This window comes from Ahaetulla prasina, chromosome 2, assembly GCF_028640845.1.
Source record: "Ahaetulla prasina isolate Xishuangbanna chromosome 2, ASM2864084v1, whole genome shotgun sequence".
In the NCBI taxonomy this organism is placed as follows: domain Eukaryota; kingdom Metazoa; phylum Chordata; class Lepidosauria; order Squamata; family Colubridae; genus Ahaetulla; species Ahaetulla prasina.
In genome coordinates, this window is record NC_080540.1 from 171,882,255 (window position 1) to 171,903,604 (window position 21,350).

The 21,350-nt window shown below is 42.0% G+C and overlaps 1 protein-coding gene across 2 annotated transcripts; it reads right to left on the reverse strand.

Moving 5' to 3' along the window:
- Positions 1–5,928: 5,928 nt before the first annotated feature.
- HTATIP2 (HIV-1 Tat interactive protein 2) lies at positions 5,929–20,655 on the reverse strand. Of its 2 annotated transcripts, none has more exons than XM_058170153.1 (6): positions 20,528–20,655; positions 18,793–18,967; positions 10,992–11,099; positions 9,619–9,756; positions 8,751–8,812; positions 5,929–6,414 (listed from the first exon to the last, which is right to left on the reverse strand). In XM_058170153.1, exons 2-6 carry the CDS (start codon positions 18,964–18,966, stop codon positions 6,198–6,200), a joined length of 699 nt encoding a protein of 232 aa, XP_058026136.1. In that variant the 5' UTR covers position 18,967; positions 20,528–20,655; the 3' UTR covers positions 5,929–6,197. The 2 variants fall into 2 exon arrangements, with proteins under 2 accessions (XP_058026136.1, XP_058026137.1); XM_058170154.1 differs by lacking the exon at positions 20,528–20,655 and adding an exon at positions 20,431–20,455.
- Between the last annotated feature and the right edge of the window lie 695 nt (positions 20,656–21,350).

A 21,350-nucleotide genomic window follows, 5' to 3' on the forward strand; every position in this document is an offset into this window, starting at 1 on the left:
TTTCCAAATTACCAACATTATCTTCTCAAACGCTGACATCCTCCCACCTTCCCCTTTTGTTCCTTGCCATCAATGATCTGATGATTCTTCTTTTGCAGCTTGCTGATCAATGAGAAATCATGGACAGGTGAGTCACTAAAACTTTATCTTACAGAGCTTAGCTGGAATGTTTTATTTTGTGTTACAGATTATTAAAATTTAAAAATGATTTTTAAAATGTTAAATCTTTCCAGTTTGCTTTTGAAACCCAATCCTGATATTCATAAGAAGTTGATTTTAATGTAATCAAATAAAGACAGTTAAGAATGCAATCCTATAGTCTCTGGGAGGACACAGGATCCACTTAGATTTTCTGTAAAAAGGTTTCTCCTTTACCATGATCAAAAAGCTCCATTCCTTTCACAGCCTTGTTATTGATTGGATTTATTAGAAGTGAAAACAAGGTATGCTAGAACCACACAAAAAATTGAACAGGTTTCAACCTGCTAGAACTAAAGCCTCATTAAATTTTGAATGTGATCCCCCAAATAAGGGAGAAATCATACCAACTCTGAAGCTGGAATAGTTAATTTTTCTTCTTGTTGGAATCAGATCCAGAAATATATTTTTGTTAAATTTAAATTTATTGAATTATACCCGCCCTCCACCTTATAAGTTGGTGCAGGTCTTGTCAGACTTCTGATCCTCTCCCTATTCAGTGGGTTTGTGTGGGTTGACACTGCCAATCACTTAAAACAAATTATAAAAACTGTTAATAGAGTTTCAAGAAATCAGTAGAGTAGAAAAGCAACTATATGGCATTTATTCAGTATGCTGCACAATCATCCCTGGTTCTTTCATTTTTACCTTTCACTGGAATGAAATCAGGAGGTAGAAAATGGTGATAATTGGATTTGGGAAAATATTCCACAAAATCTCCCAACAGAAGGAATGGAAATGAGGAAGGAATGATTGAGCTCTGAAGCCAAAGTTGGACAGGAGCTGAAATCAAAGTGAAACAGGCATGAAAGCAGGGAGCAGGAACCTAAGTTCTGGAGCTGCTTTCCTTTCTGCTACCTTAAAACTCTGATAATGTCTACTAAAAGTTAGCAAATGCTGTATGTAATTCATTTCCTAAAATAATCAAACCTCTTTCCAACCTGACCCAAACATAGCAAGGCTTCCTGCCATGCTGCTATCTGTTCATTTGACCTTAAGGGTTAGGCAAAAACTGAGGGCTCAACATGGGTGTTGTGCATTGAGTTTGTGCGTTGCTGGATTACCTTTGTTATCTATTTACCTCTTGGCGGCCTTTCGTATTAAAAAATGTGTAGAATACAAAATACCAGTTTAAAATGAAATCTATTAGTTTCCTTCTCCGTGTACGAATTGTGTTGTAAGCCGCACAGAGGAGGTGGGTATGAGATGGGTGGCAAAAATATTTTATAAATAAATAAACTATACCTGATCATTAAATATACATACAAATAACACAATTCAGACATGATAAAGAGCTTTGAGGGTTATTTTTTTTCACCTAAATGCGTAATTAATTTGGCATATTTATTATACCGTAACTCCCCCTTTTTTATGACCCTGTAATCCCTTAATTCATGGTAGAGTCGGGGTGATTAGATGGAGTTGAGAATTTATTTATTTATTATTTAATGTATTTATTATATAGCTTTGCTGGCTGGGGAATTCTGGGAGTCGAAGTCCGCCAGGCTTGAAGTTGCCAAGGTTGAAGACCCCTGATTTAGAAAATATTATTAAACTTAAAATGCAGGCTTGGCTTAGTATACTTTTTCCTCCTGGGTATAGGAGACAGAGTCTGTAAAACCAGCCACAGATCTGGAGTCTAACTTAGAGCAGGATGGAACTGATGCTGGGGTTTCCAAAACCTCTCCAGGACTACAATGGCAAACTGTTTACAACGAAAAATAAAAATGATGCAAGAACTGCTTAGAATAGAATGACAAGTATTATGTTATAAATCAGTGGCCCCCAATCTTTTGGGCACCAGGGACCGGTTCTGTGGTGAGAGGTTTTTTCACAGACCGGAGGGGCCATGCTGCCTGCATTCAATGGATGGGGCTTCGCTTGTTTGTGCAGACTGGTTTCTGCAGACTGGTTTCTGCAGACTGGTGCTGGACCACGGACCGGGGGTTGAGGACCCCTGTTATAAAGTAATGCCAAAGTGTGTAGACTTACATTTTACACTTAAATGGGTGAGTTGCTGGTGAAGAACAGACCAGAAAGACTATATGATTTTAAGTGGATGCATACAGTAGTTTAATAATTGATAGGCAACAATGGGAGTATCAATGGAAGAAAACTGTCAAATTTGCAGCCAATATTTATGAGCCATTCATAGTAGACCAGATTTGGAAACCAAAATCATGCAGGATAATATTTTTATTATAAGGTTGCAATAACAGACTCTTACAAGTCTGAAATGTACTTCCCCCCTCCCTCCCTTTGTCTTCATGAGAAGCAGGGAGGATCTAGTCTGAGATGTTTCGTTAGGTTATAATTCTGCTCTGGACTCAAGTTTCTTTTATCTGCCTGTTGTTGGCAGCAACTTTTCTTCCTGTCCCTCAAGGCCGTTCTTTCTGTCCATTACAATACTGCACATAGGGAAAATTGGTATAAGATGTTCTATCTATTACTCCAGTGTTGATTGTGAAAATAGGCAATTCATTATACAATTTGGAAATGTAACAGTCATATTGGATCACATTTTCATATCTGTTAGTAATGTTATAAAACCCAGTGATTTTGAAAAAAACGATTGGTCAGAGAAGGAAACAAATTTTAAAAGTGGGTTTCTTCTCTCAGCTTGCTAATTTTCTAGTTAAATATTATTAATACTAATATTCCTACAGAGAATACAAAACTAAATTTTTACATAGTAACAACTGCTAGGATTCTTTATGCTTCTTACTGGAAATTATGAATAAAATCCTTTCTGCAGAAGAATAGTTCATAAAATTATAGAAGCCCTGTTGTAGACAGATAAGGGACTGCACTGATGGTGTCTTGTTTGCTTACTTCAAGTTTTCTGGGTTGTGTGTTTGCATTTTTGTGTATGTGTGTGTGTGTCTATGGGTAATTTAATACTTACATAATCTAATCTACCAATGCTTCTGCTTTCCTTCCACCTTCTTTTATGGAAGTGTCTTTGTTTGTATTTTAAATTGTCAGTTACTTTTAACCTTATGCCTATTTATTGTGATATACCATGTCTATGGTTTCGTCTGAAGATCTCATAGGTGCAGCCACAGTTCCTCAGAGGTTGAAAACAGAAGCACTGTGACCACTTTCATCCTCCTGGGCTTTACAGAGAGACCTGAATTGAATCCTCTGTATTCCAGCATTTTCCTTCTCCTGTATGTGCTTACAGTACTGGGCAATGGGTGGATGGTCACCTTGATCATAACTGAACAGCGTCTGCACACTCCAATGTACTTCTTCCTCAGCAACCTCTCTCTCTTGGATCTTTGCTATTCCACAGTCATTGCACCCAAGGCACTGGAGGCTCAGCTACAACAGGGCAAGGCTTACATTTCCCTTCCATCTTGCGCAATTCAGATGTTTTGTTTTACTACTCTGGTGACAACAGAATGTTTTCTCCTGGCAGTCATGGCCTATGATCGTTTCCTGGCCATTTGCCACCCTTTGACCTATACTTTACTCATGACCCACAAGAATTGCATTTGCCTTGTGCTGGGGGCTTACAGTTGTGGTTTAGTGGGTTCCATCGTCCAGACTAGTGGAGCTTTCCGGTTGTCCTATTGTGGGCCAAACTGTATCAACCACTTCTTTTGTGATATCCCTGCTGTCTTGAAGCTCTCTTGCTCTGACACTCAGCTTTCTGAAGTAATCCTTTTTGTTTCCACAACTGTCATTGCCATAATAACCATCACCACCATCTCTGTTTCTTATCTCCGGGTCTTGTGGAATATCCTCTGGAGCCACTCTACTCAAGGACGACAAAAGGCCCTCTCCACTTGCTCTTCCCACCTGACCGCTCTGAGCCTCTTCTATGGCACTGCCATCTTCATGTATGCCCAACCAAGGAACAAGGATGGATCACAAGATCGAGACAAGGTGATCTCTCTGTTTTATACCCTGGTAATCCCTCTTCTGAATCCAGTCATCTACAGCCTGAGGAACAAAGATGTGAAAGAGGCCATGAAACATCTGTTCAGCAGGAAGATCCTGGCCATGAGGTAGCTTGGAAGATGGAAATGGTTGAACGTCAGCCATAAGCTTGTCTTATGACAGTCTCAAGCATAGGCTGGTGGTGAGAGAAGTCTCATGAACCAGTTAGTGGATTGCATCTCCCCTTTTTGTTTATTCAGGGTCCCTATAGTCCAGGGGTCTCCAACCTTGGCAACTTCAAGACTTGTGGACTTCAACTCCTAGAGTTCCTAGCCAGCAAACAGCGAAAACTGTTGCAAAGCTGGCTGAGGAACTCTGGGAGTTGAAGTCCACAAGTCTTAAAGTTGCCAAGGTTGGAGACCCCTGCTATAGTCCATATGCAAGTGGTTTAGGATTAGACTTCTTATTTCTGAAAGTTTGCTGAGGCTTGGGTTTTAAAGGGCTCTATAGGAATTTAGCCCTGAGGGTTCCTCCTACTATGACTTACTGTCACACACTCCTTTCTAGGAAGGCATCAAAGCCAATCTTAGCCAATCTTTGAGCTGGCAGACTTTGAACTCTATTAAAATTCAGCTCAGTGGAAACACTTTCAGCTCTGACAATATCTCATTCATTTCAGCCAGTGTGTCCGACAACATAGTCTGACAACTCAGAAACCAATTGCATAGCTTTTCAGTTCAACAGCTATAGTAACAAAATCTTGCACATCTGAATACAGTATGCTTTTTCCTCCCTTATTTTATTTTTTGTATGAGCTAGGGAGGGGCTTGTCCAAGATGTTTTCTCAAGTTATTTTTTTGGCCCTGGCTCAGTCCCCTTATCTGACCATTGCCTTGTTAGCAGCTCTTCTTCCTGTCCTTCAAGGCTATTCCCTATGTCCTCTACAGTCAGATCCTTCTCAACTTCTCTTTCACCTCTCTGCGCTGGGCTGAAATTCCTTCTTTGATCTTGAAATGCCGTCAGCATTTCAGGTAGGCAGGTAGGACTCTTTCAAATGAATGGAGGGAAATGAGTCTACAGGGTCCTGGTTTTCCCAAGTAATGAAAGCTTATCTTTCTGGTCAGTCTATAGAATAAAACCTTAAATCACCAGCATTGATGAGAGGTTTCTTTAATAATGTTAATAAACCCAAATCTCTACCTCTTGATCCATGACGTATTGGTCATTTTTATACTTGTTCCATGCAGATTGGGATAGGAATACGGCAGGGAACTAGCAGGAGAGCATGCAAATCAGACAGCCTGCATTCAGAAGTTCTGAAATAATTTACACAGTCAAAGACGACCACATTGGCAGAGGAGTGGTGGTGATGTGGTTAATGATTGGGCAAGAAAGCAGAACTGATCTGCGTTGTGATAAGAATTGCGAAGTGCAGCCTACCTAATATAGTTTTGACATCTATTTTTCTGGAGGCACCAGCTTAAAAGGATTCCCTGGGAGGAGTGAACTTGTCTGGGCAGATCAGATATAACTGAAACAACTTGCCATTTCTTATTTATTGCAGGTTTTATAGGGATGTGAGGTTTAAAACTTTTTGTCTATGGAGAGTCTCAGCCATCCAGGTCATGGTTATCTCAAAGGTGCTTTTTCAAGAGGCACCTGGACTTTTTGTTTTTCTTTGAAGACATTTAGCTTCTTGGATGAGAAGCGAAACATCTGTAGCTTCTGCTTGAAATTTCTAGATTTTGACCATAATAAAGTTTATATCTTCATTCTTTCCACAATGCATTTTTAAGTTTCACTTTTAGCATGTTAGTATATAATCAATCAACAGATCACACACAATTCCATTGCTAATTAATTAATTTTATTACTAGGCAGAATACACATTTAAAACTTCTGAAACAGCACCAATGACATTAAGGCTTTTTTTTTTGGTTATTTCTGGATCACATACTTCTGAGGCAACAATCCTATCAAATGCAATTCATAGGTATTGCTTATTTAAAGACCCTCCGAAGTATAAAAATATATGAGTAAAGCTGGGTTTGGGGCAATCAGTGAAACCCCTTCATTATAAAGCTATCCAAAAAACATCCCTTATTCTCCATTGATTACTTTGACTGACCAAGGGCATGAATGGCAGCGTTTTCCAGCACCTCTACTTTCTGCCCGTCTTTTGCTGGCATCACTGCAAGATTGGCCATTGCTCGGGCCACTGTCGTGGTAGGAATAGACATATAGGTGGGAAAGAAATGGGCTACCACTCCTAGGACTTTCCTGGCCAGCCATTCACCAGGCCGAGATTCCTGGCGATCACATAGCAGCACCCTAGGGAAGAGAGGCAGAAAAATATTTTTTCTCAGTTATACTGTATGATACTTGGATTTTATTACTCTCAACATAGCAGCAACAAGAAGGTAATATTTTCTTATTTGCAACAAAGAAGCGCGAAGTAAGATAAATGCAAAACAAGCCACAGGAGGATGAGATTGGAATAGTGGGTTTTAGTACACGAAAGCCATCATTATGATGAATTATTGTTTGGTTATTGACACAACACTCGGTAAAATTTGCCTGCCCTGTCAATAGAATATATTGAAAAGTTTGATTACCAGTGTAACAGTATATGGTACCATACTAATGCTTAAGATGGTGCTTCTCGCTGAATTGATTTTTGTCCCAGAGCAATGTATTGGCTTTTTGTATGAATGGAAATATTCCAATGCATCTCCTTGGTTGTATAATAGAGGGAAAAAGCAAATTTCAATAAAGCTCTAAGAATTTTGTTTAAAAGTTATGCACTGCTTATCCTAAAACACACTTACCGTATATACTCGAGTATAAGCCGAGTTTTTCAGCACGTTTTTTGTGCTGAAAAACGTCCCCTCGGCTTATACTCGGGTCTATACGGCTTATACTCGAGTTTTTTTTAAGCCCTCGCTTATACTCGAGTATATACGGCTTATACTCGAGTTTTTTTTCTTTTTCACATTTTACGGACGGCGTGGGAAGCCCTGCGGTGCAGTGAGAGGCGGGCGGGGAACCCGCCGGCCTTCTCAGCTGAGGGAGGGAGGGTTTCCCCAACTGGTAGGTGCCTCATTTCCCACCCTCGGCTTATACTCGAGTCCCCAGTTTACCCCAGTTTTTGGGGTAAAATTGGGGACCTCGGCTTATACTCGGATCGGCTTATATTCGAGTATATACGGTAAATCTGTACATTGCTGGCAAACAGAAAAAAAATCCTGTGTGCACTCATCAGTTTATTGGTTGATTTCACTTCTTTTTCTTCAACATTGGGAAATAAGGTGCATTCAATATCAGAGAGATACAGATACAGATACAGGCCTCTGTGGCTCAGACTGCCAATGCAGTCTGTTATTAACAGCAGCTGCTTGCAATTACTGCAGGTTCTAGTCCCACCAGGACCAAGGTTGACTCAGCCTTCCATCCTTTATAAGGTAGGTAAAATGAGGACCCAGATTGTTGGGGGCAATAAGTTGACTTTGTATATAAATATACAAATAGGATGAAGACTATTGCTAACATAGTGTAAGCCACCCTGAGTCTTCGGAGAAGGGCGGGATATAAATGCAAATAAAAAAAAAAAGATGTTGTCTTGTCAAGAGATTTTATTTCTTCACCATCTCTCTGTTGTTACCTTCCTACCAAAGGTGGTCCCTATTTTTCTATTTGTATTTTTTACGTGCTTTTGAACTGCTAGGTTGGCAGAAGCTGGGACTAGTAACGGGAGCTCACCCCATTGCCTGGCACTAGGGATTGGAACCGCTGAACTGCCGACCTTTCGATCGACAAGCTCAGCATCTTAGCTACTGAGCCACCGTTTCCCCTTTAACCAACTATAGAGAAACTGTATTTAACTAGATTGTGTTTCAGTAGGACACAGATATCTATTCAAGCTGGAAAAAGACAGTCACACCATGATAGCTGCATATTCAGTTCAGCTTAGAAAGCAATTCCTTCTATTAGCCTGCATGGTTCAAATAATACATTGAACAGCCACAGGTGAAGGAAAATGGTTCTCTGTGACCTGCAATGTGATGTGGATATGAATTTTGGGTTTGCCTTCGAAGGGCCAGGGCTTACATTTCTGTGCAACAATAAAAAATACAAGATAGGGTAGCCACTCATTCACTCATTCATTTGCATGTTAATCTGCTTCACAGCATTGTGGCTTGGACTGCATCCTCAATTACATGCAAAATTAGCTCTTGAATCCTACATAAATGATGCCTGTGGATTAGGTTCTCAAATTTACTCAAAACCATTGCTTGTATTAGTTTTGATCTATTTTCCTAATCATGTGTGAATGGAAGTATACTGGTACTTCCATAGTTGGAGATGAAAGCAACATTTTGAAATCGGATATACTGCAATGTAACCTGTCTACATCTACGCTGCTTATTTGGTGTACTCTTGACAGCCCATAAGAGCTAAGGTTATTAATTTTTTAAGCAACAACTAAACAAGCAGTTGAATTAATTAATTAGTTTTGTTAGAATGAGAAACTTCAAATCTTAACTAATCAGCAACAGTCACAACTAATGCAACTTCCTATGTGATGGAATGAGTATCCTTCTATATGCCCATGAACTAATAGTTTGTCCTTCCAACAGATTCATGATTCACATATGCAAAATACTTACCCTGGTCTAAATATGGAGAATCGGTCAAATCCAAGTGCCTTAATCCTGTTTTCTACTTCACCCTAAAAAAAGGAAGGAAAAAACAACCTCCGTTGAATGAGATCTCTGTCTTGTACATAGAAATGCACAGAAGCTGAAAAGTATACGTATCAAAATAAAGCAGAAGGAAGGATTGCTGAAGATCCTCATATGACAGAGGAGATATATCTTCTTAAGCACTATTAGGTTCCACTCTTAGAATTATAAGCTGCAGACAGAAACTAACATGCAGGTTCTGTGATAGCTAGAATTTGACAAACCATAGATCCTCAGCCAAGGAATGTCTTTCTTGTGAAAATTTATTGCCACCTACATTATGCTGCAGGTCATAGTGCAGCATTTTCCTCTGAACATATTACTTGAACAACACAGAATAACAGCTGTAATAAATAAGAGTATCTCTGGAGCCATTGTTTTAGAATGGATTTGTTTTTTCTGCTGAAGCAATATTTATTGGGGCTGTTGGGACTTGCCACTGAATGTATCTAGAAGGCATTAAGCTGCCTATTATGGAATTAGAGTGATAGTCTATGTTGGGAAAACCCAAATTCAACTTCCAGCTCTGTCTAACTATCTCACAGGGAGTTTTCCTCAGGCTTAAATTAAGAGTAAAGAACCAAGTATATAATCATGACCTCCTTGGGGGGATACATTAAATAAAGAAGTTCTTTCTCTGTCTAATCCCAAATGGCAGTAGAATGGAAGAATGGAAGATCTGGCATTTTGTATGTCAAGATTAAACAGAATCTGGGCCCAACTAAGGAGAATTCTGAAAACTGGTGGTTCTCTAACCCATTGCTTATCTCATTTTGCAGCCCATCAGACATACCTTAGTCTTTAGATAGAGGAATCTGCTGGAGCTATCTGCACCTCTGCTTGACTCTAGGATAAAGTGGTGGCACCCACCAGCTTTGGCTAGCTTTGCTGCATGTTCAACATAATCACGGTCAACACGCACAAATCCATCCTGTATTTATATGTAGAGAAAGTAGCATTTACTTACTTGAAAAAGTCTCCCCTTTCTAATGACCTGGAATGAGTTAGAGCAGACCTGGGCAAATTAAGGCCCGCGGGCCACATCCGGCCCTTTGTACGTCCCTGTCCGGCCCGCGTGAGGCCAATCATAAACACCATAAAAAATAAATTGCACTGGTTCAATAATTGTTTTTCTTATTTAACCAATAGACCACAGTTTCACATAACCTAATATACATATTTACAGAGTGCTTTATTCTTCTGATTATCAGTACCAGCTATTCAAAATATTTAATTTAAGTATTTTACAATGAAAGAAAGTTGGTGGCCCTCTGACACAATTCAGGCTTCTCATGCGGCCCCTGATAAAAATTAATTGCCCACCCCTGAGTTAGAGCCTATCTGACATCAAGAAATGACATATAGAGAATTATCCAACCTGAGACGTCAGGGCTGTTTCAACTCCAAAACCATGTTTATGACAATCAGGCACCTCAAAAATTGATATTAATTTTAATGTGGAAGAAGGAAAAAAATTAAATACATGCTGATCGGAAAATAATATAATATATAATTATGCTTAATTAAATGTAAATGCAAATTAACCGAGATCAAATTTATTTTTTGATGTATTGGATCTTCCCCCACCCTTTTCATGTGCTCAAATTAAGGGCATTCTTTGATTCACCAGAAGTGCAAGATAACTCCAAAAAAGTTAAACGTAAACAGCCAGTACAATGCACAACTTGGGTGTCTTGGATAAAATCCTGTGTTAACCATGAAATTTGGAAAAGATGGCATACAAATTGGGTTATCATGGGCAAAAGATAAGCTAAATTGTTATGCACTTCTAGCTCCTTGGACAAAACATAGTAGAGTCAAACTTCTAAACTCCTCACACCTGTTCCTCATCAGGCTAACTCATTCCCTCAAAATGCCAAGCACCCACTTCAATTTCCTGTCTCTCAGATCCCAAGGAATTTACCTTTTCCAGTTTGGTTCCTCCAGGTATACTGAAGTGCAATTACAATCAGCCCCAGAGTCACTTGAACTGTACTCCAATGTAGTTGGAGAATCCCAAGCTGGGAAAGACTGAAACAATCCATAAAACCTGACTTATCAGCAAATTTCACTTTAGGATATATTTTATACCTCTTAATTTCCTCTCAGTCTTCCACCTTTCTCAATTCCTCCCTGACCCAGCTATTTCCCCTTTTTCCTCCTCACCGCTCCAGATTTGGCTCTGCTTGTCCCCAAGCAGCAAAATCCTATGTCATGTCCTTGGAAGGCAGCAGCAAATTCATCTAGCTTCTCAAAGTCAACAACTTCTTGGGCCTGGAAACAGACATCCCAAAAAATCAGACATGAAAGAAAGAACAGGAGACTCCAATGGAGAAAATGAAATATACGTGTCTCCCTGCTTTCCAAAACAAATGAAGACAGAACATCTCCTGGCAAACGATGACATTTCAGATCAAGTTGAGAAATTATCGAACAATCAATAAAATGCACATATTAAAATGTACAACTTGGACAAGGCAGAGAAGGAATGCTGAAATTTCCATCCAGATGTGGAGTGATAAGAGGGAGCATAGAAGCAAATGTTTTCTGCTAGGCTCCCTTTTTGTGGAATAAGCTATACTCTAAAATAAGAAAAGCACCTTCATTGTAAGGCTTATCCTTACTGCGCATGTCTAGGATTTATTTATTTATTTAATTTATTTTTATTTTATTTTTCAAATTTTTATACTGCCCTATCTCCCTAGGGACTCAGGGCGGTTTACAACCAGATAAAAACATACATATAAATACAAATAAAACATCCATTAAAAAACTTATTATAATTGGCCGAATAATTAAAATAGTAATAAAATAATAAAATCCCCATTAAAACCAATTTGAATTTAAAATCTAGTCCAGTCCTGCGCAAATAAATAGATGTTTTTATTTTTATATGTTTTTATATTTTTATATGTTTTTATGTTTTTATGTTTATGTTTTTATTAAGGATGGACGCTTGACGATTTCTCGGAGCGGGCCTGGCGGAGATGTCCCGATCGCTGCGGCGGTTACAGACAACCTAGCCGTCCTGGTTTTCCTGGCCGGATGGATGAACTGCTCAGCAACCGCGTGAGAGGCTTTTTGCCCTCGTGGAGTCCGCGGTTGTTGAGTCCCGGGTCAGGAACCAAGTCGGTGGAACGGGCGGTGAAATGGCGGCGGCTGGATGGGGCGGGGCAATTGAAGCTCCGGCCTATTTTCCGGCCTACTTTTCGTCCTCTCCTGGCTTCTTTCGGCTATCTTCCGGCCTCCGGCCTCCTTTTCGATTCTGATGGCGACGGTATGGAGGAGGGTTGTTCTGATCTTCGACCCCAACAACGGATAGAGGACACAGGAGTCCCGGCTTAGCCCTGATTACAGCTATGGTAGCCCGGCTTAGCTTTCGATCTAAGGAAGGGCCCTAGCTAAGCAACGGATGTAAGACTCACGGGTCCCCGCAGAGTGGGGGGGGGGGGGCGGCCCGTGGCCGTTGCCACCAGGGCAAAGATGTCTTGTTGGGGTGGTGGATGACGCCTGAGCTACTCGTGGCAGTGACCATAGTAGGCCTTTTCCATCTCCCCCCCCCCTTTTGGAATGCCATCTGGACCTGTTAGGGCTGTCTTGGGCCAACTATTTCTCCCTCGTGGTCTGTGTGTGCGATGGTGTTCTATGATGGTGCACATTACATGGTAATCCTCCCCCCCTGGACTCTGGAACTTGGATGGGGGTTTGGACTTTGGATTTGGGAGTTCAGACTCCCTCCTAGACTTTGGAGCTTGAAGGGGGTTTTAGATGGTCGCGACTGCTTTGCCAGGCTTGCCTCAAGATCTGGCAAGGCCCTGGGACAGCGTTTGTTTGCTGTTCGGGACTGGCCTCATTTTGGCCAATCTATGGTAAGATCTGCCTTATCCTGGTTCTTCCCCCCCCTTCCCGCACTCCCTGTTGGTGGGGAGTGGGGTGTATTGGAGGGGAATAGACTGGCAGCTGTGTCATCTTAAACATCTTCTATTTTAACATCGTTTTAGAGGATTTCATGAGAGAGCACCCATCTTGTCTTCACCATCTCGCCTTATCATTTATTATTAATTTACGGTTTTTAAATTGGGTTTTATTTTCATATTTTTAATTTAGGCTTTTAGAATAAGTTTTTTAACTGTTTTTAGATTGTATTTACCTGTTTTTTAAATGCCTGTAAACCGCCCTGAGTCCTTTGGGAGATAGGGCGGTATATAAATTTAAACAATAAATAAATAAATATATCATCTTTATCATCTTTACCATCTGTGGGCTTTTGTTATCGGCCCCTAAAATTATGACTGCCATACCATCACCAGTGGTCTGGGATGAACTCTTTTTATGTCAGTTTGGCCCAATATGAGATATGAGATACTCTTCGTTGGAACTCCATCATTTGCGAGGTTCCCCCGCCTCGCAGGAATGGCGCTCTACGTTATCGGGGGCCTATCTCAATGATGGGTTTTGGGACCCAGAGAGATGGCATGCGGCAAGAAGGAACCTTTGGGGTTTTTTAGATAGATTTTTAAGGGGAGGGAGGGTGAAGTCGGGTAATGGGGGATACTCGTCGGGGAGGGGGTTTTTAAAGGGGGGGAGGGAAGAGTCGGGGAGGGGGAGAAACCCGTCTGGGAGGGTAGAATAGAATAGAATAGAATAGAATTTTTATTGGCCAAGTGTGATTGGACACACAAGGAATTTGTCTTGGTGCATATGCTCTCAGTGTACATAAAAGAAAAGATACGTTCATCAAGGTACAACATTTACAACACAATTGATGATCAATATATCAATATAAATCATAAGGATTGCCAGCAACAAGTTATAGTCATACAGTCATAAGTGGAAAGAGATTGGTGATGGGAACTATGAAACGATTAATAGTAGTGCAGATTCAGTAAATAGTCTGACAGTGTTGAGGGAATTATTTGTTTAGCAGAGTGATGGCCTTCGGGAAAAAACTGTTCTTGTGTCTAGTTGTTCTGGTGTGCAGTGCTCTATAGCGTCGTTTTGAGGGTAGGAGTTGAAACAGTTTATGTCCAGGATGCGAGGGATCTGCAAATATTTTCACGGCCCTCTTCTTGATTCGTGCAGTATACAGGTCCTCAATGGAAGGCAAGTTGGTAGCAATTATTTTTCTGCAGTTCTAATTATCCTCTGAAGTCTGTGTTTTTCTTGTTGGGTTGCAGAACCGAACCAGACAGTTATAGAGGTGCAAATGACAGACTCAATAATTCCTCTGTAGAATTGGATCAGCAGCTCCTTGGGCAGTTTGAGCTTACTGAGTTGGCGCAGAAAGAACATTCTTTGTTGTCCTTTTTTAATGATGTTTTTGATGTTAGCTGTCCATTTGAGATCTTGCGATATGATAGAACCCAGAAATTTGAAGGTTTCTACTGTTGATACTGTGTTGTCAAGTATTGTGAGAGGTGGAAGTATGGAAGGGTTTTTCCTAAAGTCTACCACCATTTCTACGGTTTTGTGTGTGTTCAGTTCCAGATTGTTTTGGTTGCACCAGGGTATGTCCAGTCCCAGCGTCTGCTCACGGCTTCATTCTATCTGATCCGAAGGGGGGGGGGGAAGGGGGTGTTCATAGTGTAGAGTATCGTTCCATCTGTACGGTAAGTGGGAGGGGCAGATATGGCGGAGGCGAGGGGCCGCATCGTTCTTTGGGAGCACGTTGTTCGCTGTTTAAAAGCGATCACATGCTCCGGCCCCTCAGTCCTTACTCGTTCCCCGGATGGTCAAAACCCTCAGAGTTTGGGTCTTCAGCTGATGCTGTGCAATGCCCGGTCCATGGTTAATAAGGCTCCCCTGATTTGTGATCTTATTCAGAGGGAGGCCGCGGACTTTACGGGCATTACGGAGACCTGGTTGGGCACAGAAGGGGGTATACCCCTGGTTGAACTGTGCTCTCCGGGTTTCCGAGCATTCCATCAGCCGAGAGCCCAAGGTAGGGGTGGCGGTTGTGATTAGAGAAAGTCTAGAGCCGAGGGAGGCCACTGTGCCTCAGATAGCCGGTTGTGAATCCCTCCTTGTGAAGTGGGGCCATAGGAATCAGATGGGTTTGTTTATCACGTACCTGGCTCCTTGCTGCGTGACTACAGCCCTACCTGAGCTGCTGGAGGTGCTTGCCGGAGTGGCGGTTGAGATTCCCAGACTTTTGGTCATGAGGGATTTCAACTTGCCATCGGCCGGCTTGTCATCAACGGCAGTCCAGGAGTTCCAGGCTTCCATGACGGCCTTGGACCTGATTCAAGTAACTGATGGCCCTACACACATTGGGGGTGGCGCACTGGACTTGATTTATATCTCTGGACAGTGGTTTAATGATCTGGAATTAGGAGAGTTAGCAACGGAACCTGTGTCATGGTCAGATCATTTTCTCCTTCGCTTGGACTTTCGGACCGCCACTCACCACCGCAGGGAGACAAAACCAATGCGTTGGTTCCGTCCCAGGCGCCTGATGTACCCGGAGAGGTTCCTGACGGAGCTTGGGCCGTTTCCTGAGGATCTTGCCCACGGCACGGCTGAAGAACTAGTAGCGGCCTGGGAACAGGCCGTGGCTGGGGCTTTGGACCGTGTCGTGCCTTTGCGGCCTCTGACCCGGCGTAGATCTCAATTGGCTCCTTGGTTTTCTGAAGAGCTGAGAGAGATGAAACGCCGGAGAAGACGCCTAGAGAGTACCTGGAGGTCTAGCCATTCCGAGGCTGATCGGACACTAGTTAGGTCTTTTTCTAAGATCTACCTAGTGGCACTGAGGGAGGCGAAACATTCTTACGTTTCCACCCTCATTGCGCCGGCAGATAACCGCCCGGCCGCCCTGTTTCGGGTGACCTGCTCTCTCCTTCATCAGGAGGGGCGGGATGACCCCTTACAGGGATGTGCTGAGGAGTTTAACGGTTATCTATACGATAAAATCGTTCAGCTTCGGGATAGTTTAGACCAAAATTGTGATGATCCAAGTGAGATGACGGAGACGCGTCTTGTTGAGGTTATTTGGGATGAGTTTGATTCTGTGGCTCTCGAGGATGTGGACAGGTTACTGGGGAGGCTACATGCAACCACATGTTTACTGGACCCGTGTCCCTCCTGGTTGGTGCTGGCCACACAGGAGGTGACACGAGGCTGGCTTCAGGGAATTATAAATGCTTCATTGTTGGAAGGGGTTTTCCCCGCCGCCTTGAAAGAGGCGGTGGTGAGACCCCTCCTCAAGAAGCCTTCCCTGGACCCGGCTATTTTAGGAAATTATCGTCCAGTCTCCAACCTTCACTTTGTGGCGAAGGTTGTAGAGAGTGTGGTTGCATGGCAGCTCCCCCGGTACCCGGATGAAGCTGTCTATCTAGACCCCTTCCTGTCCGGCTTCCGGTCCGGACATAGTACGGAGACAGCTTTGGTCGCGTTGGTGGATGACCTCTGAAGGGCCAGGGATAGGGGTTGTTCCTCTGCCCTGGTCCTGTTAGATCTCTCAGCGGTTTTTGATACCATCGACCATGGTATCTTGCTGCACCGGTTGGAGAGTTTGGGAGTGGGAGGCACCGTTTATCGGTGGTTCTCCTCCTATTTCTCTGACCGGATGCAGACGGTGTTGACAGGGGGGCAGAGATCGACCGCGAGGCGCCTTACTTGTGGGGTGCCTCAGGGGTCGATTCTCTCGCCTTTCCTGTTCAATATCTATATGAAGCCACTGGGCGAGGTCATCAGTGGCTTTGGGGTGAGTTATCATCTGTACGCTGATGACACGCAGCTGTACTTTTCCACCCCGGGCCACCCCAACGAAGCTGTCGAAGTGCTGTCCCGGTGCCTGGAATCCGTACGGGTCTGGATGGGGAGAAACAGGCTCAAGCTCAATCCCTCCAAGACGGAGTGGCTGTGGATGCCGGCACCCCGGTACAGTCAGCTGCAACCGCAGCTGACTGTTGGGGGCGAGTCATTGGCCCCAATGGAAAGGGTGCGCAACTTGGGTGTTCTCCTGGATGGACGGCTGTCGTTTGAAGATCATTTGGCGGCCGTCTCCAGGAGAGCTTTTTACCAGGTGCGCCTGGTCCGCCAGTTGCGCCCCTTCCTTGACCGGGATGCCTTATGCATGGTCATTCACGCTCTTGTCACTTCTCGTTTGGATTATTGCAATGCTCTCTATATGGGGCTTCCCCTGAAGTGCACCCGGAGGCTTCAGTTAGTTCAGAATGCAGCTGCGTGGGTGATTGAGGGAGCCTCACGCTGCTCCCACGTAACACCGCTCCTGCGCAGTCTGCACTGGATTCCTGTGGTCTTTCGGGTGCGCTTTAAGGTTTTGGTTACCACCTTTAAAGCGCTCCATGGCTTGCTGTTACCTCATGCCTCCCACCGACATGTACGCTCACACAGAAAGGGTCTTCTCAGGGTGCCATCCGTCAAGCAATGTCGGCTGGCGGCCCCCAGGGGAAGGGCCTTCTCTGTAGGAGCTCCTACCCTTTGGAACAAACTTCCCCCTGGTTTGCGCCAATTACCCGACCTTCGGACCTTTCGCCGTGAGCTGAAAACGCATTTGTTTAAGCGGGACTGGCTTAAATTTTTAATCCTAAATAATTTTAATTGGGGTTATTATTTATGAATTTTAAGGGTTTTAAATTTGATCGTTTTAAATTTCAGCCATTTATGGATTATGCTTGTTTTAAGTTTTTGTTTTAATTGTACATTGTGTTGTTTTTATAATTTGGCTATACACCGCCCTGAGTCCTTCGGGAGAAGGGCGGTATAAAAATCTAAATAAATAAAATAAAATAATAAAAATTGTTGATATTTAAGAAGCTAGTTAAGTTATGGTTATTCTGGACAACATTTAGGAACTGAAGAATTGAATAGATTCATGTATCTGAGATAAGTAATGTATATTGGCAATAAATTACTGTGTTAGATTGTGTTACAGGTATTGATTATATATTACATACTTGTTCTTTTTTATTTAACTTTATTATATTTTGTTATATTGTCTTGTATATCTATGTCTGTTTCCAAAGCACCTGAGGGCAGGACAAGAAGCAATGGAATGCTAATCTAATCAAAAAGAGACTCAAATTTTCTGACAGTTAGAAAAATTGATCAATGGAATGACTTGCTTCCAACAGTTGTGGGTGCTCCAACACTGGAGGCTTTTAAGAAGAGATTAGACAACCATTTCTCTGAAATGGTATAGGGTTTCCTGCTTGAGCAAGGGGTTGGATTAGAAAACCCCCAAGGTCCCTTCCAACTCTATTATTCTATATATCTATATCTAAACAGTTATGTAAACCACTTAGATTTAATTGAAAGAAGGAGCATAAATGTGTCTGAAATAAAAATGCCAATAAGCTAACTAAAGAGCTACACCATATAAAAAATGAGGCTCCAGTCTCTTGAAATACAGGCAAGTTAATATGATGGATATTATAGTGTACCACATGAGGAAGACAATTTGGTTCCTCCAGTTCTTTTTTTATACGGCAGTTTTCTTTGTGGCACTATATTCTTTACATTATTTATGTACTATATTATGTACCACATAATTAGATTTCTAATTTTTTAAACAATTTGTAGACAGTTGTCAAGCAAGTGTTGGAAAACAAATAATTATTCAGTAGGCATTTACAATTGCTTGACTGTTTTATATTTTGGATAGAGTACTCAATAATATTTTCAATTACTTATGTTTTTGAGAAACTTGTAAAGTGTATAAGATATACAATGTATAATTTATGATTATAAATATATTTCATCCACATTACTGTCAAGGAATGTTGAGAGGCAAGACTAGATTTTCAGGTAGCATATATTTACAGTATTTTTTTCTGAGCACTAGGTTGAGGATGACTATAATAATATATATCAACAATCCTTGTGGCTAGCATTTAGAATGCAAAGTAGGTTCTAAGAGACCCAGGTTTAAATCTCTATCCAGTTCTAAAGGGAATGAGAAAGCGGACAAAAACATAAAATTAAAACAAAAACTTTTGTTTCATACCACGTTACTGTAAAGAGTCCCTTCAAAATTTAGCTTTCGGCGGCCAATGAGGGTGACACGAGAGAATTTTTGCTGCTTTAAGATTTCAAGTAGCAATTCTTTCCCAGTTTCTCCAGAAGCACCCAAGATGAAACAGTTTTGCTTTTTCTGTTCTTCTGAACTGGGAACCGCCATACTGTTGATAAGAAGCAGCAGTGACTTTTTAAAAAAGAAAATGGCATTTACAGTTCAGTTCTCTACATAATGCAGATGTTAAGTCCCAAAAGGTTCCGTGACAGCTCCTCTCCCAAATAAAACCGTACAAGATTGCAGCTTCAACTTCACAAGAAATCAATTATTTAAAAACTGATAATGAAAATGAAAACACAGCATTGCTGGAGCAAAGTACTATTTAGTTTCTCCACAACAAATCAAAGTAAAACCATACTATACACCAAAAACAAAAACAACTTTTACAATTACTGCCAGCCCATCATATGATCATGGCATGCTACATGCAAGATTTATGACCTGAAAATAAGGATAAGATTATGCTGTCAGCGAATTAGGCAATATTATAGCTATATACAAGTAATCCTCACCTTACGACCACAATTGAGCCCAAAATTTATGTTGCTAAATGAGACCTATATTAGTTTTATGTCAGTTTTGCCCCATTTTACAACTTTTTTGCCACTGTTAAGTGAATCATTGCAGCTGTTAAGTTAGTAACCCAGTTGTTCAGTGAATCTGACTTCCCCATTGACTTTGCTTGTCAGAAGGTCGCAAAAGTTGATTACATGACTCTTGGACACTGCAACTGTCATAAATATGAACCAGTTGCCAAGCATCTGAATTTTGATCACATGATCATGGGGACACTGCAAGAATCGTAAGGGTGAAAAATGGTCATAAGTCCCTTTTTCCAATGCCGTTGTAACTTTGAACAGCCACTAAATGAACTACTTACAAGGATCACTTGTACTAGCGTAGGCTTCTATATTAAGATTATAAAGAACAGCCTAAACCAGATTCTGCATTTGGAAGCAAATTGCTACGTTTTGCCTTTCCATAAGTGAAGAATGGACACTTTTCTTCTTTCTCAGAAAGTGTACAGTATTGCATTCCGCATTTTTTTTTTAAATTGAAGAGCGACCCAAAGAAACCAAGAGGTTTCCCAGATCTGGTTGAACTACATATCCCAGAATCCTTCCCTACCGTCTTACAGCTGCTGGAAGGTGTTATTTGGCAACATCCCTAGAAATCGCCCCGAGCTGTCATTTACAACAGGGCGGGCCGATTGCAATTAAAAACAAGGAGCTACTTTTCCTTTAAGAAAAGATTTCTCTCCTAATAAAAGTCACTGAAGACAGGCCTCGCTGTCTTTCTTTGACAACTGGTTGCTTCCCCCCACCCGCCACCCCGAGAAAGGGGTCCCGCGGGGAAACATCACTTTCGCATCAGGCAAACTGGCTGCCCTTCCTGGGGTCCTTCCCATTTTAATTAAGGCAAAACATCCGACAACTATCCCGCCCTCCGCGCCCCATTCCGTGGCTGCTATGGAGACCAGCCTCCTACCTAGCCTAATTAGAGAGAGAAAAACCCAAACCCTGCTACAACTCTCTTAACGCTCAGAAATACCGCCCCTCGTTTACGCGCCAGGCTCTCCGGTGGCATTTCAGGCGTCTGGACGGGCCACCCACGGGAGGGGGCTTCGCTGGCGGCTGTCCCAGCGGAGGAAGCGCCAATCGCTCACCTGCGACGAAACCTCAGAGAGAAGCCCTGGCAGAGGCGGACTCGCGCGTGCCGCCGCCAGCAGAGGGACGCATGCGCAGAATCGGCCTGCCGCTTTGCTTGACAGGGATTCCCTCGTGGGGAATGAAGGGGGGGGGGGAAATCCCCTTTTTTTCAGGGAGGAGGAGGCGGAGGCGAAGTTGCTGCTGGTGGCTCTTCCTCCGAGCGGGTTTATCTGAAGGACGTTATGCCCCTTCTTCCAAATAATTGATATTTTCGGATTTTCTGGGAACTGGGAATGAGTTTCCTCCTCACTCCGTAATGTTTCTTTTATGGCCGAGATTATCTGGAGTTTGCAAACCACCCAGAGTCTCATGCAGAGGAGAGCTTCAACGAATTTAATAAGACTCACATAAGTGTTTATATACTGTATAATCTTTTTGTATGATACCTAGATATATTGTTGTGACAAAATAAATAAATAAAATAAAAATAAATAAATAAGATAAATTTAGAAGTTTTCTTTCAAAATGATCGATGAAGCATAGAAGTGTGATTTTTTTTTGTCTGCAAGGATGACTATAACTGCAATGTAGCAAGTATTGGTTTTTTTTATCTAGCTGTTATTCGGGTTTTTTTTCTTGAGAATGTCAAAGGGAATGCTGTTTTGTTATTAAAACCCTTCGATGCAGCTGTACAGCTAAGAATTCTTAATTTGGAGACGGATTAATTGAAATTAATTAATTTTTTTTTAATTTTTTTATTATTTTTTTGCAACAAACAAAAAAAAAGAAAATACATTATTACACCCTTGTGCTATACATAAAAAAAGGAAGATTTGGGTC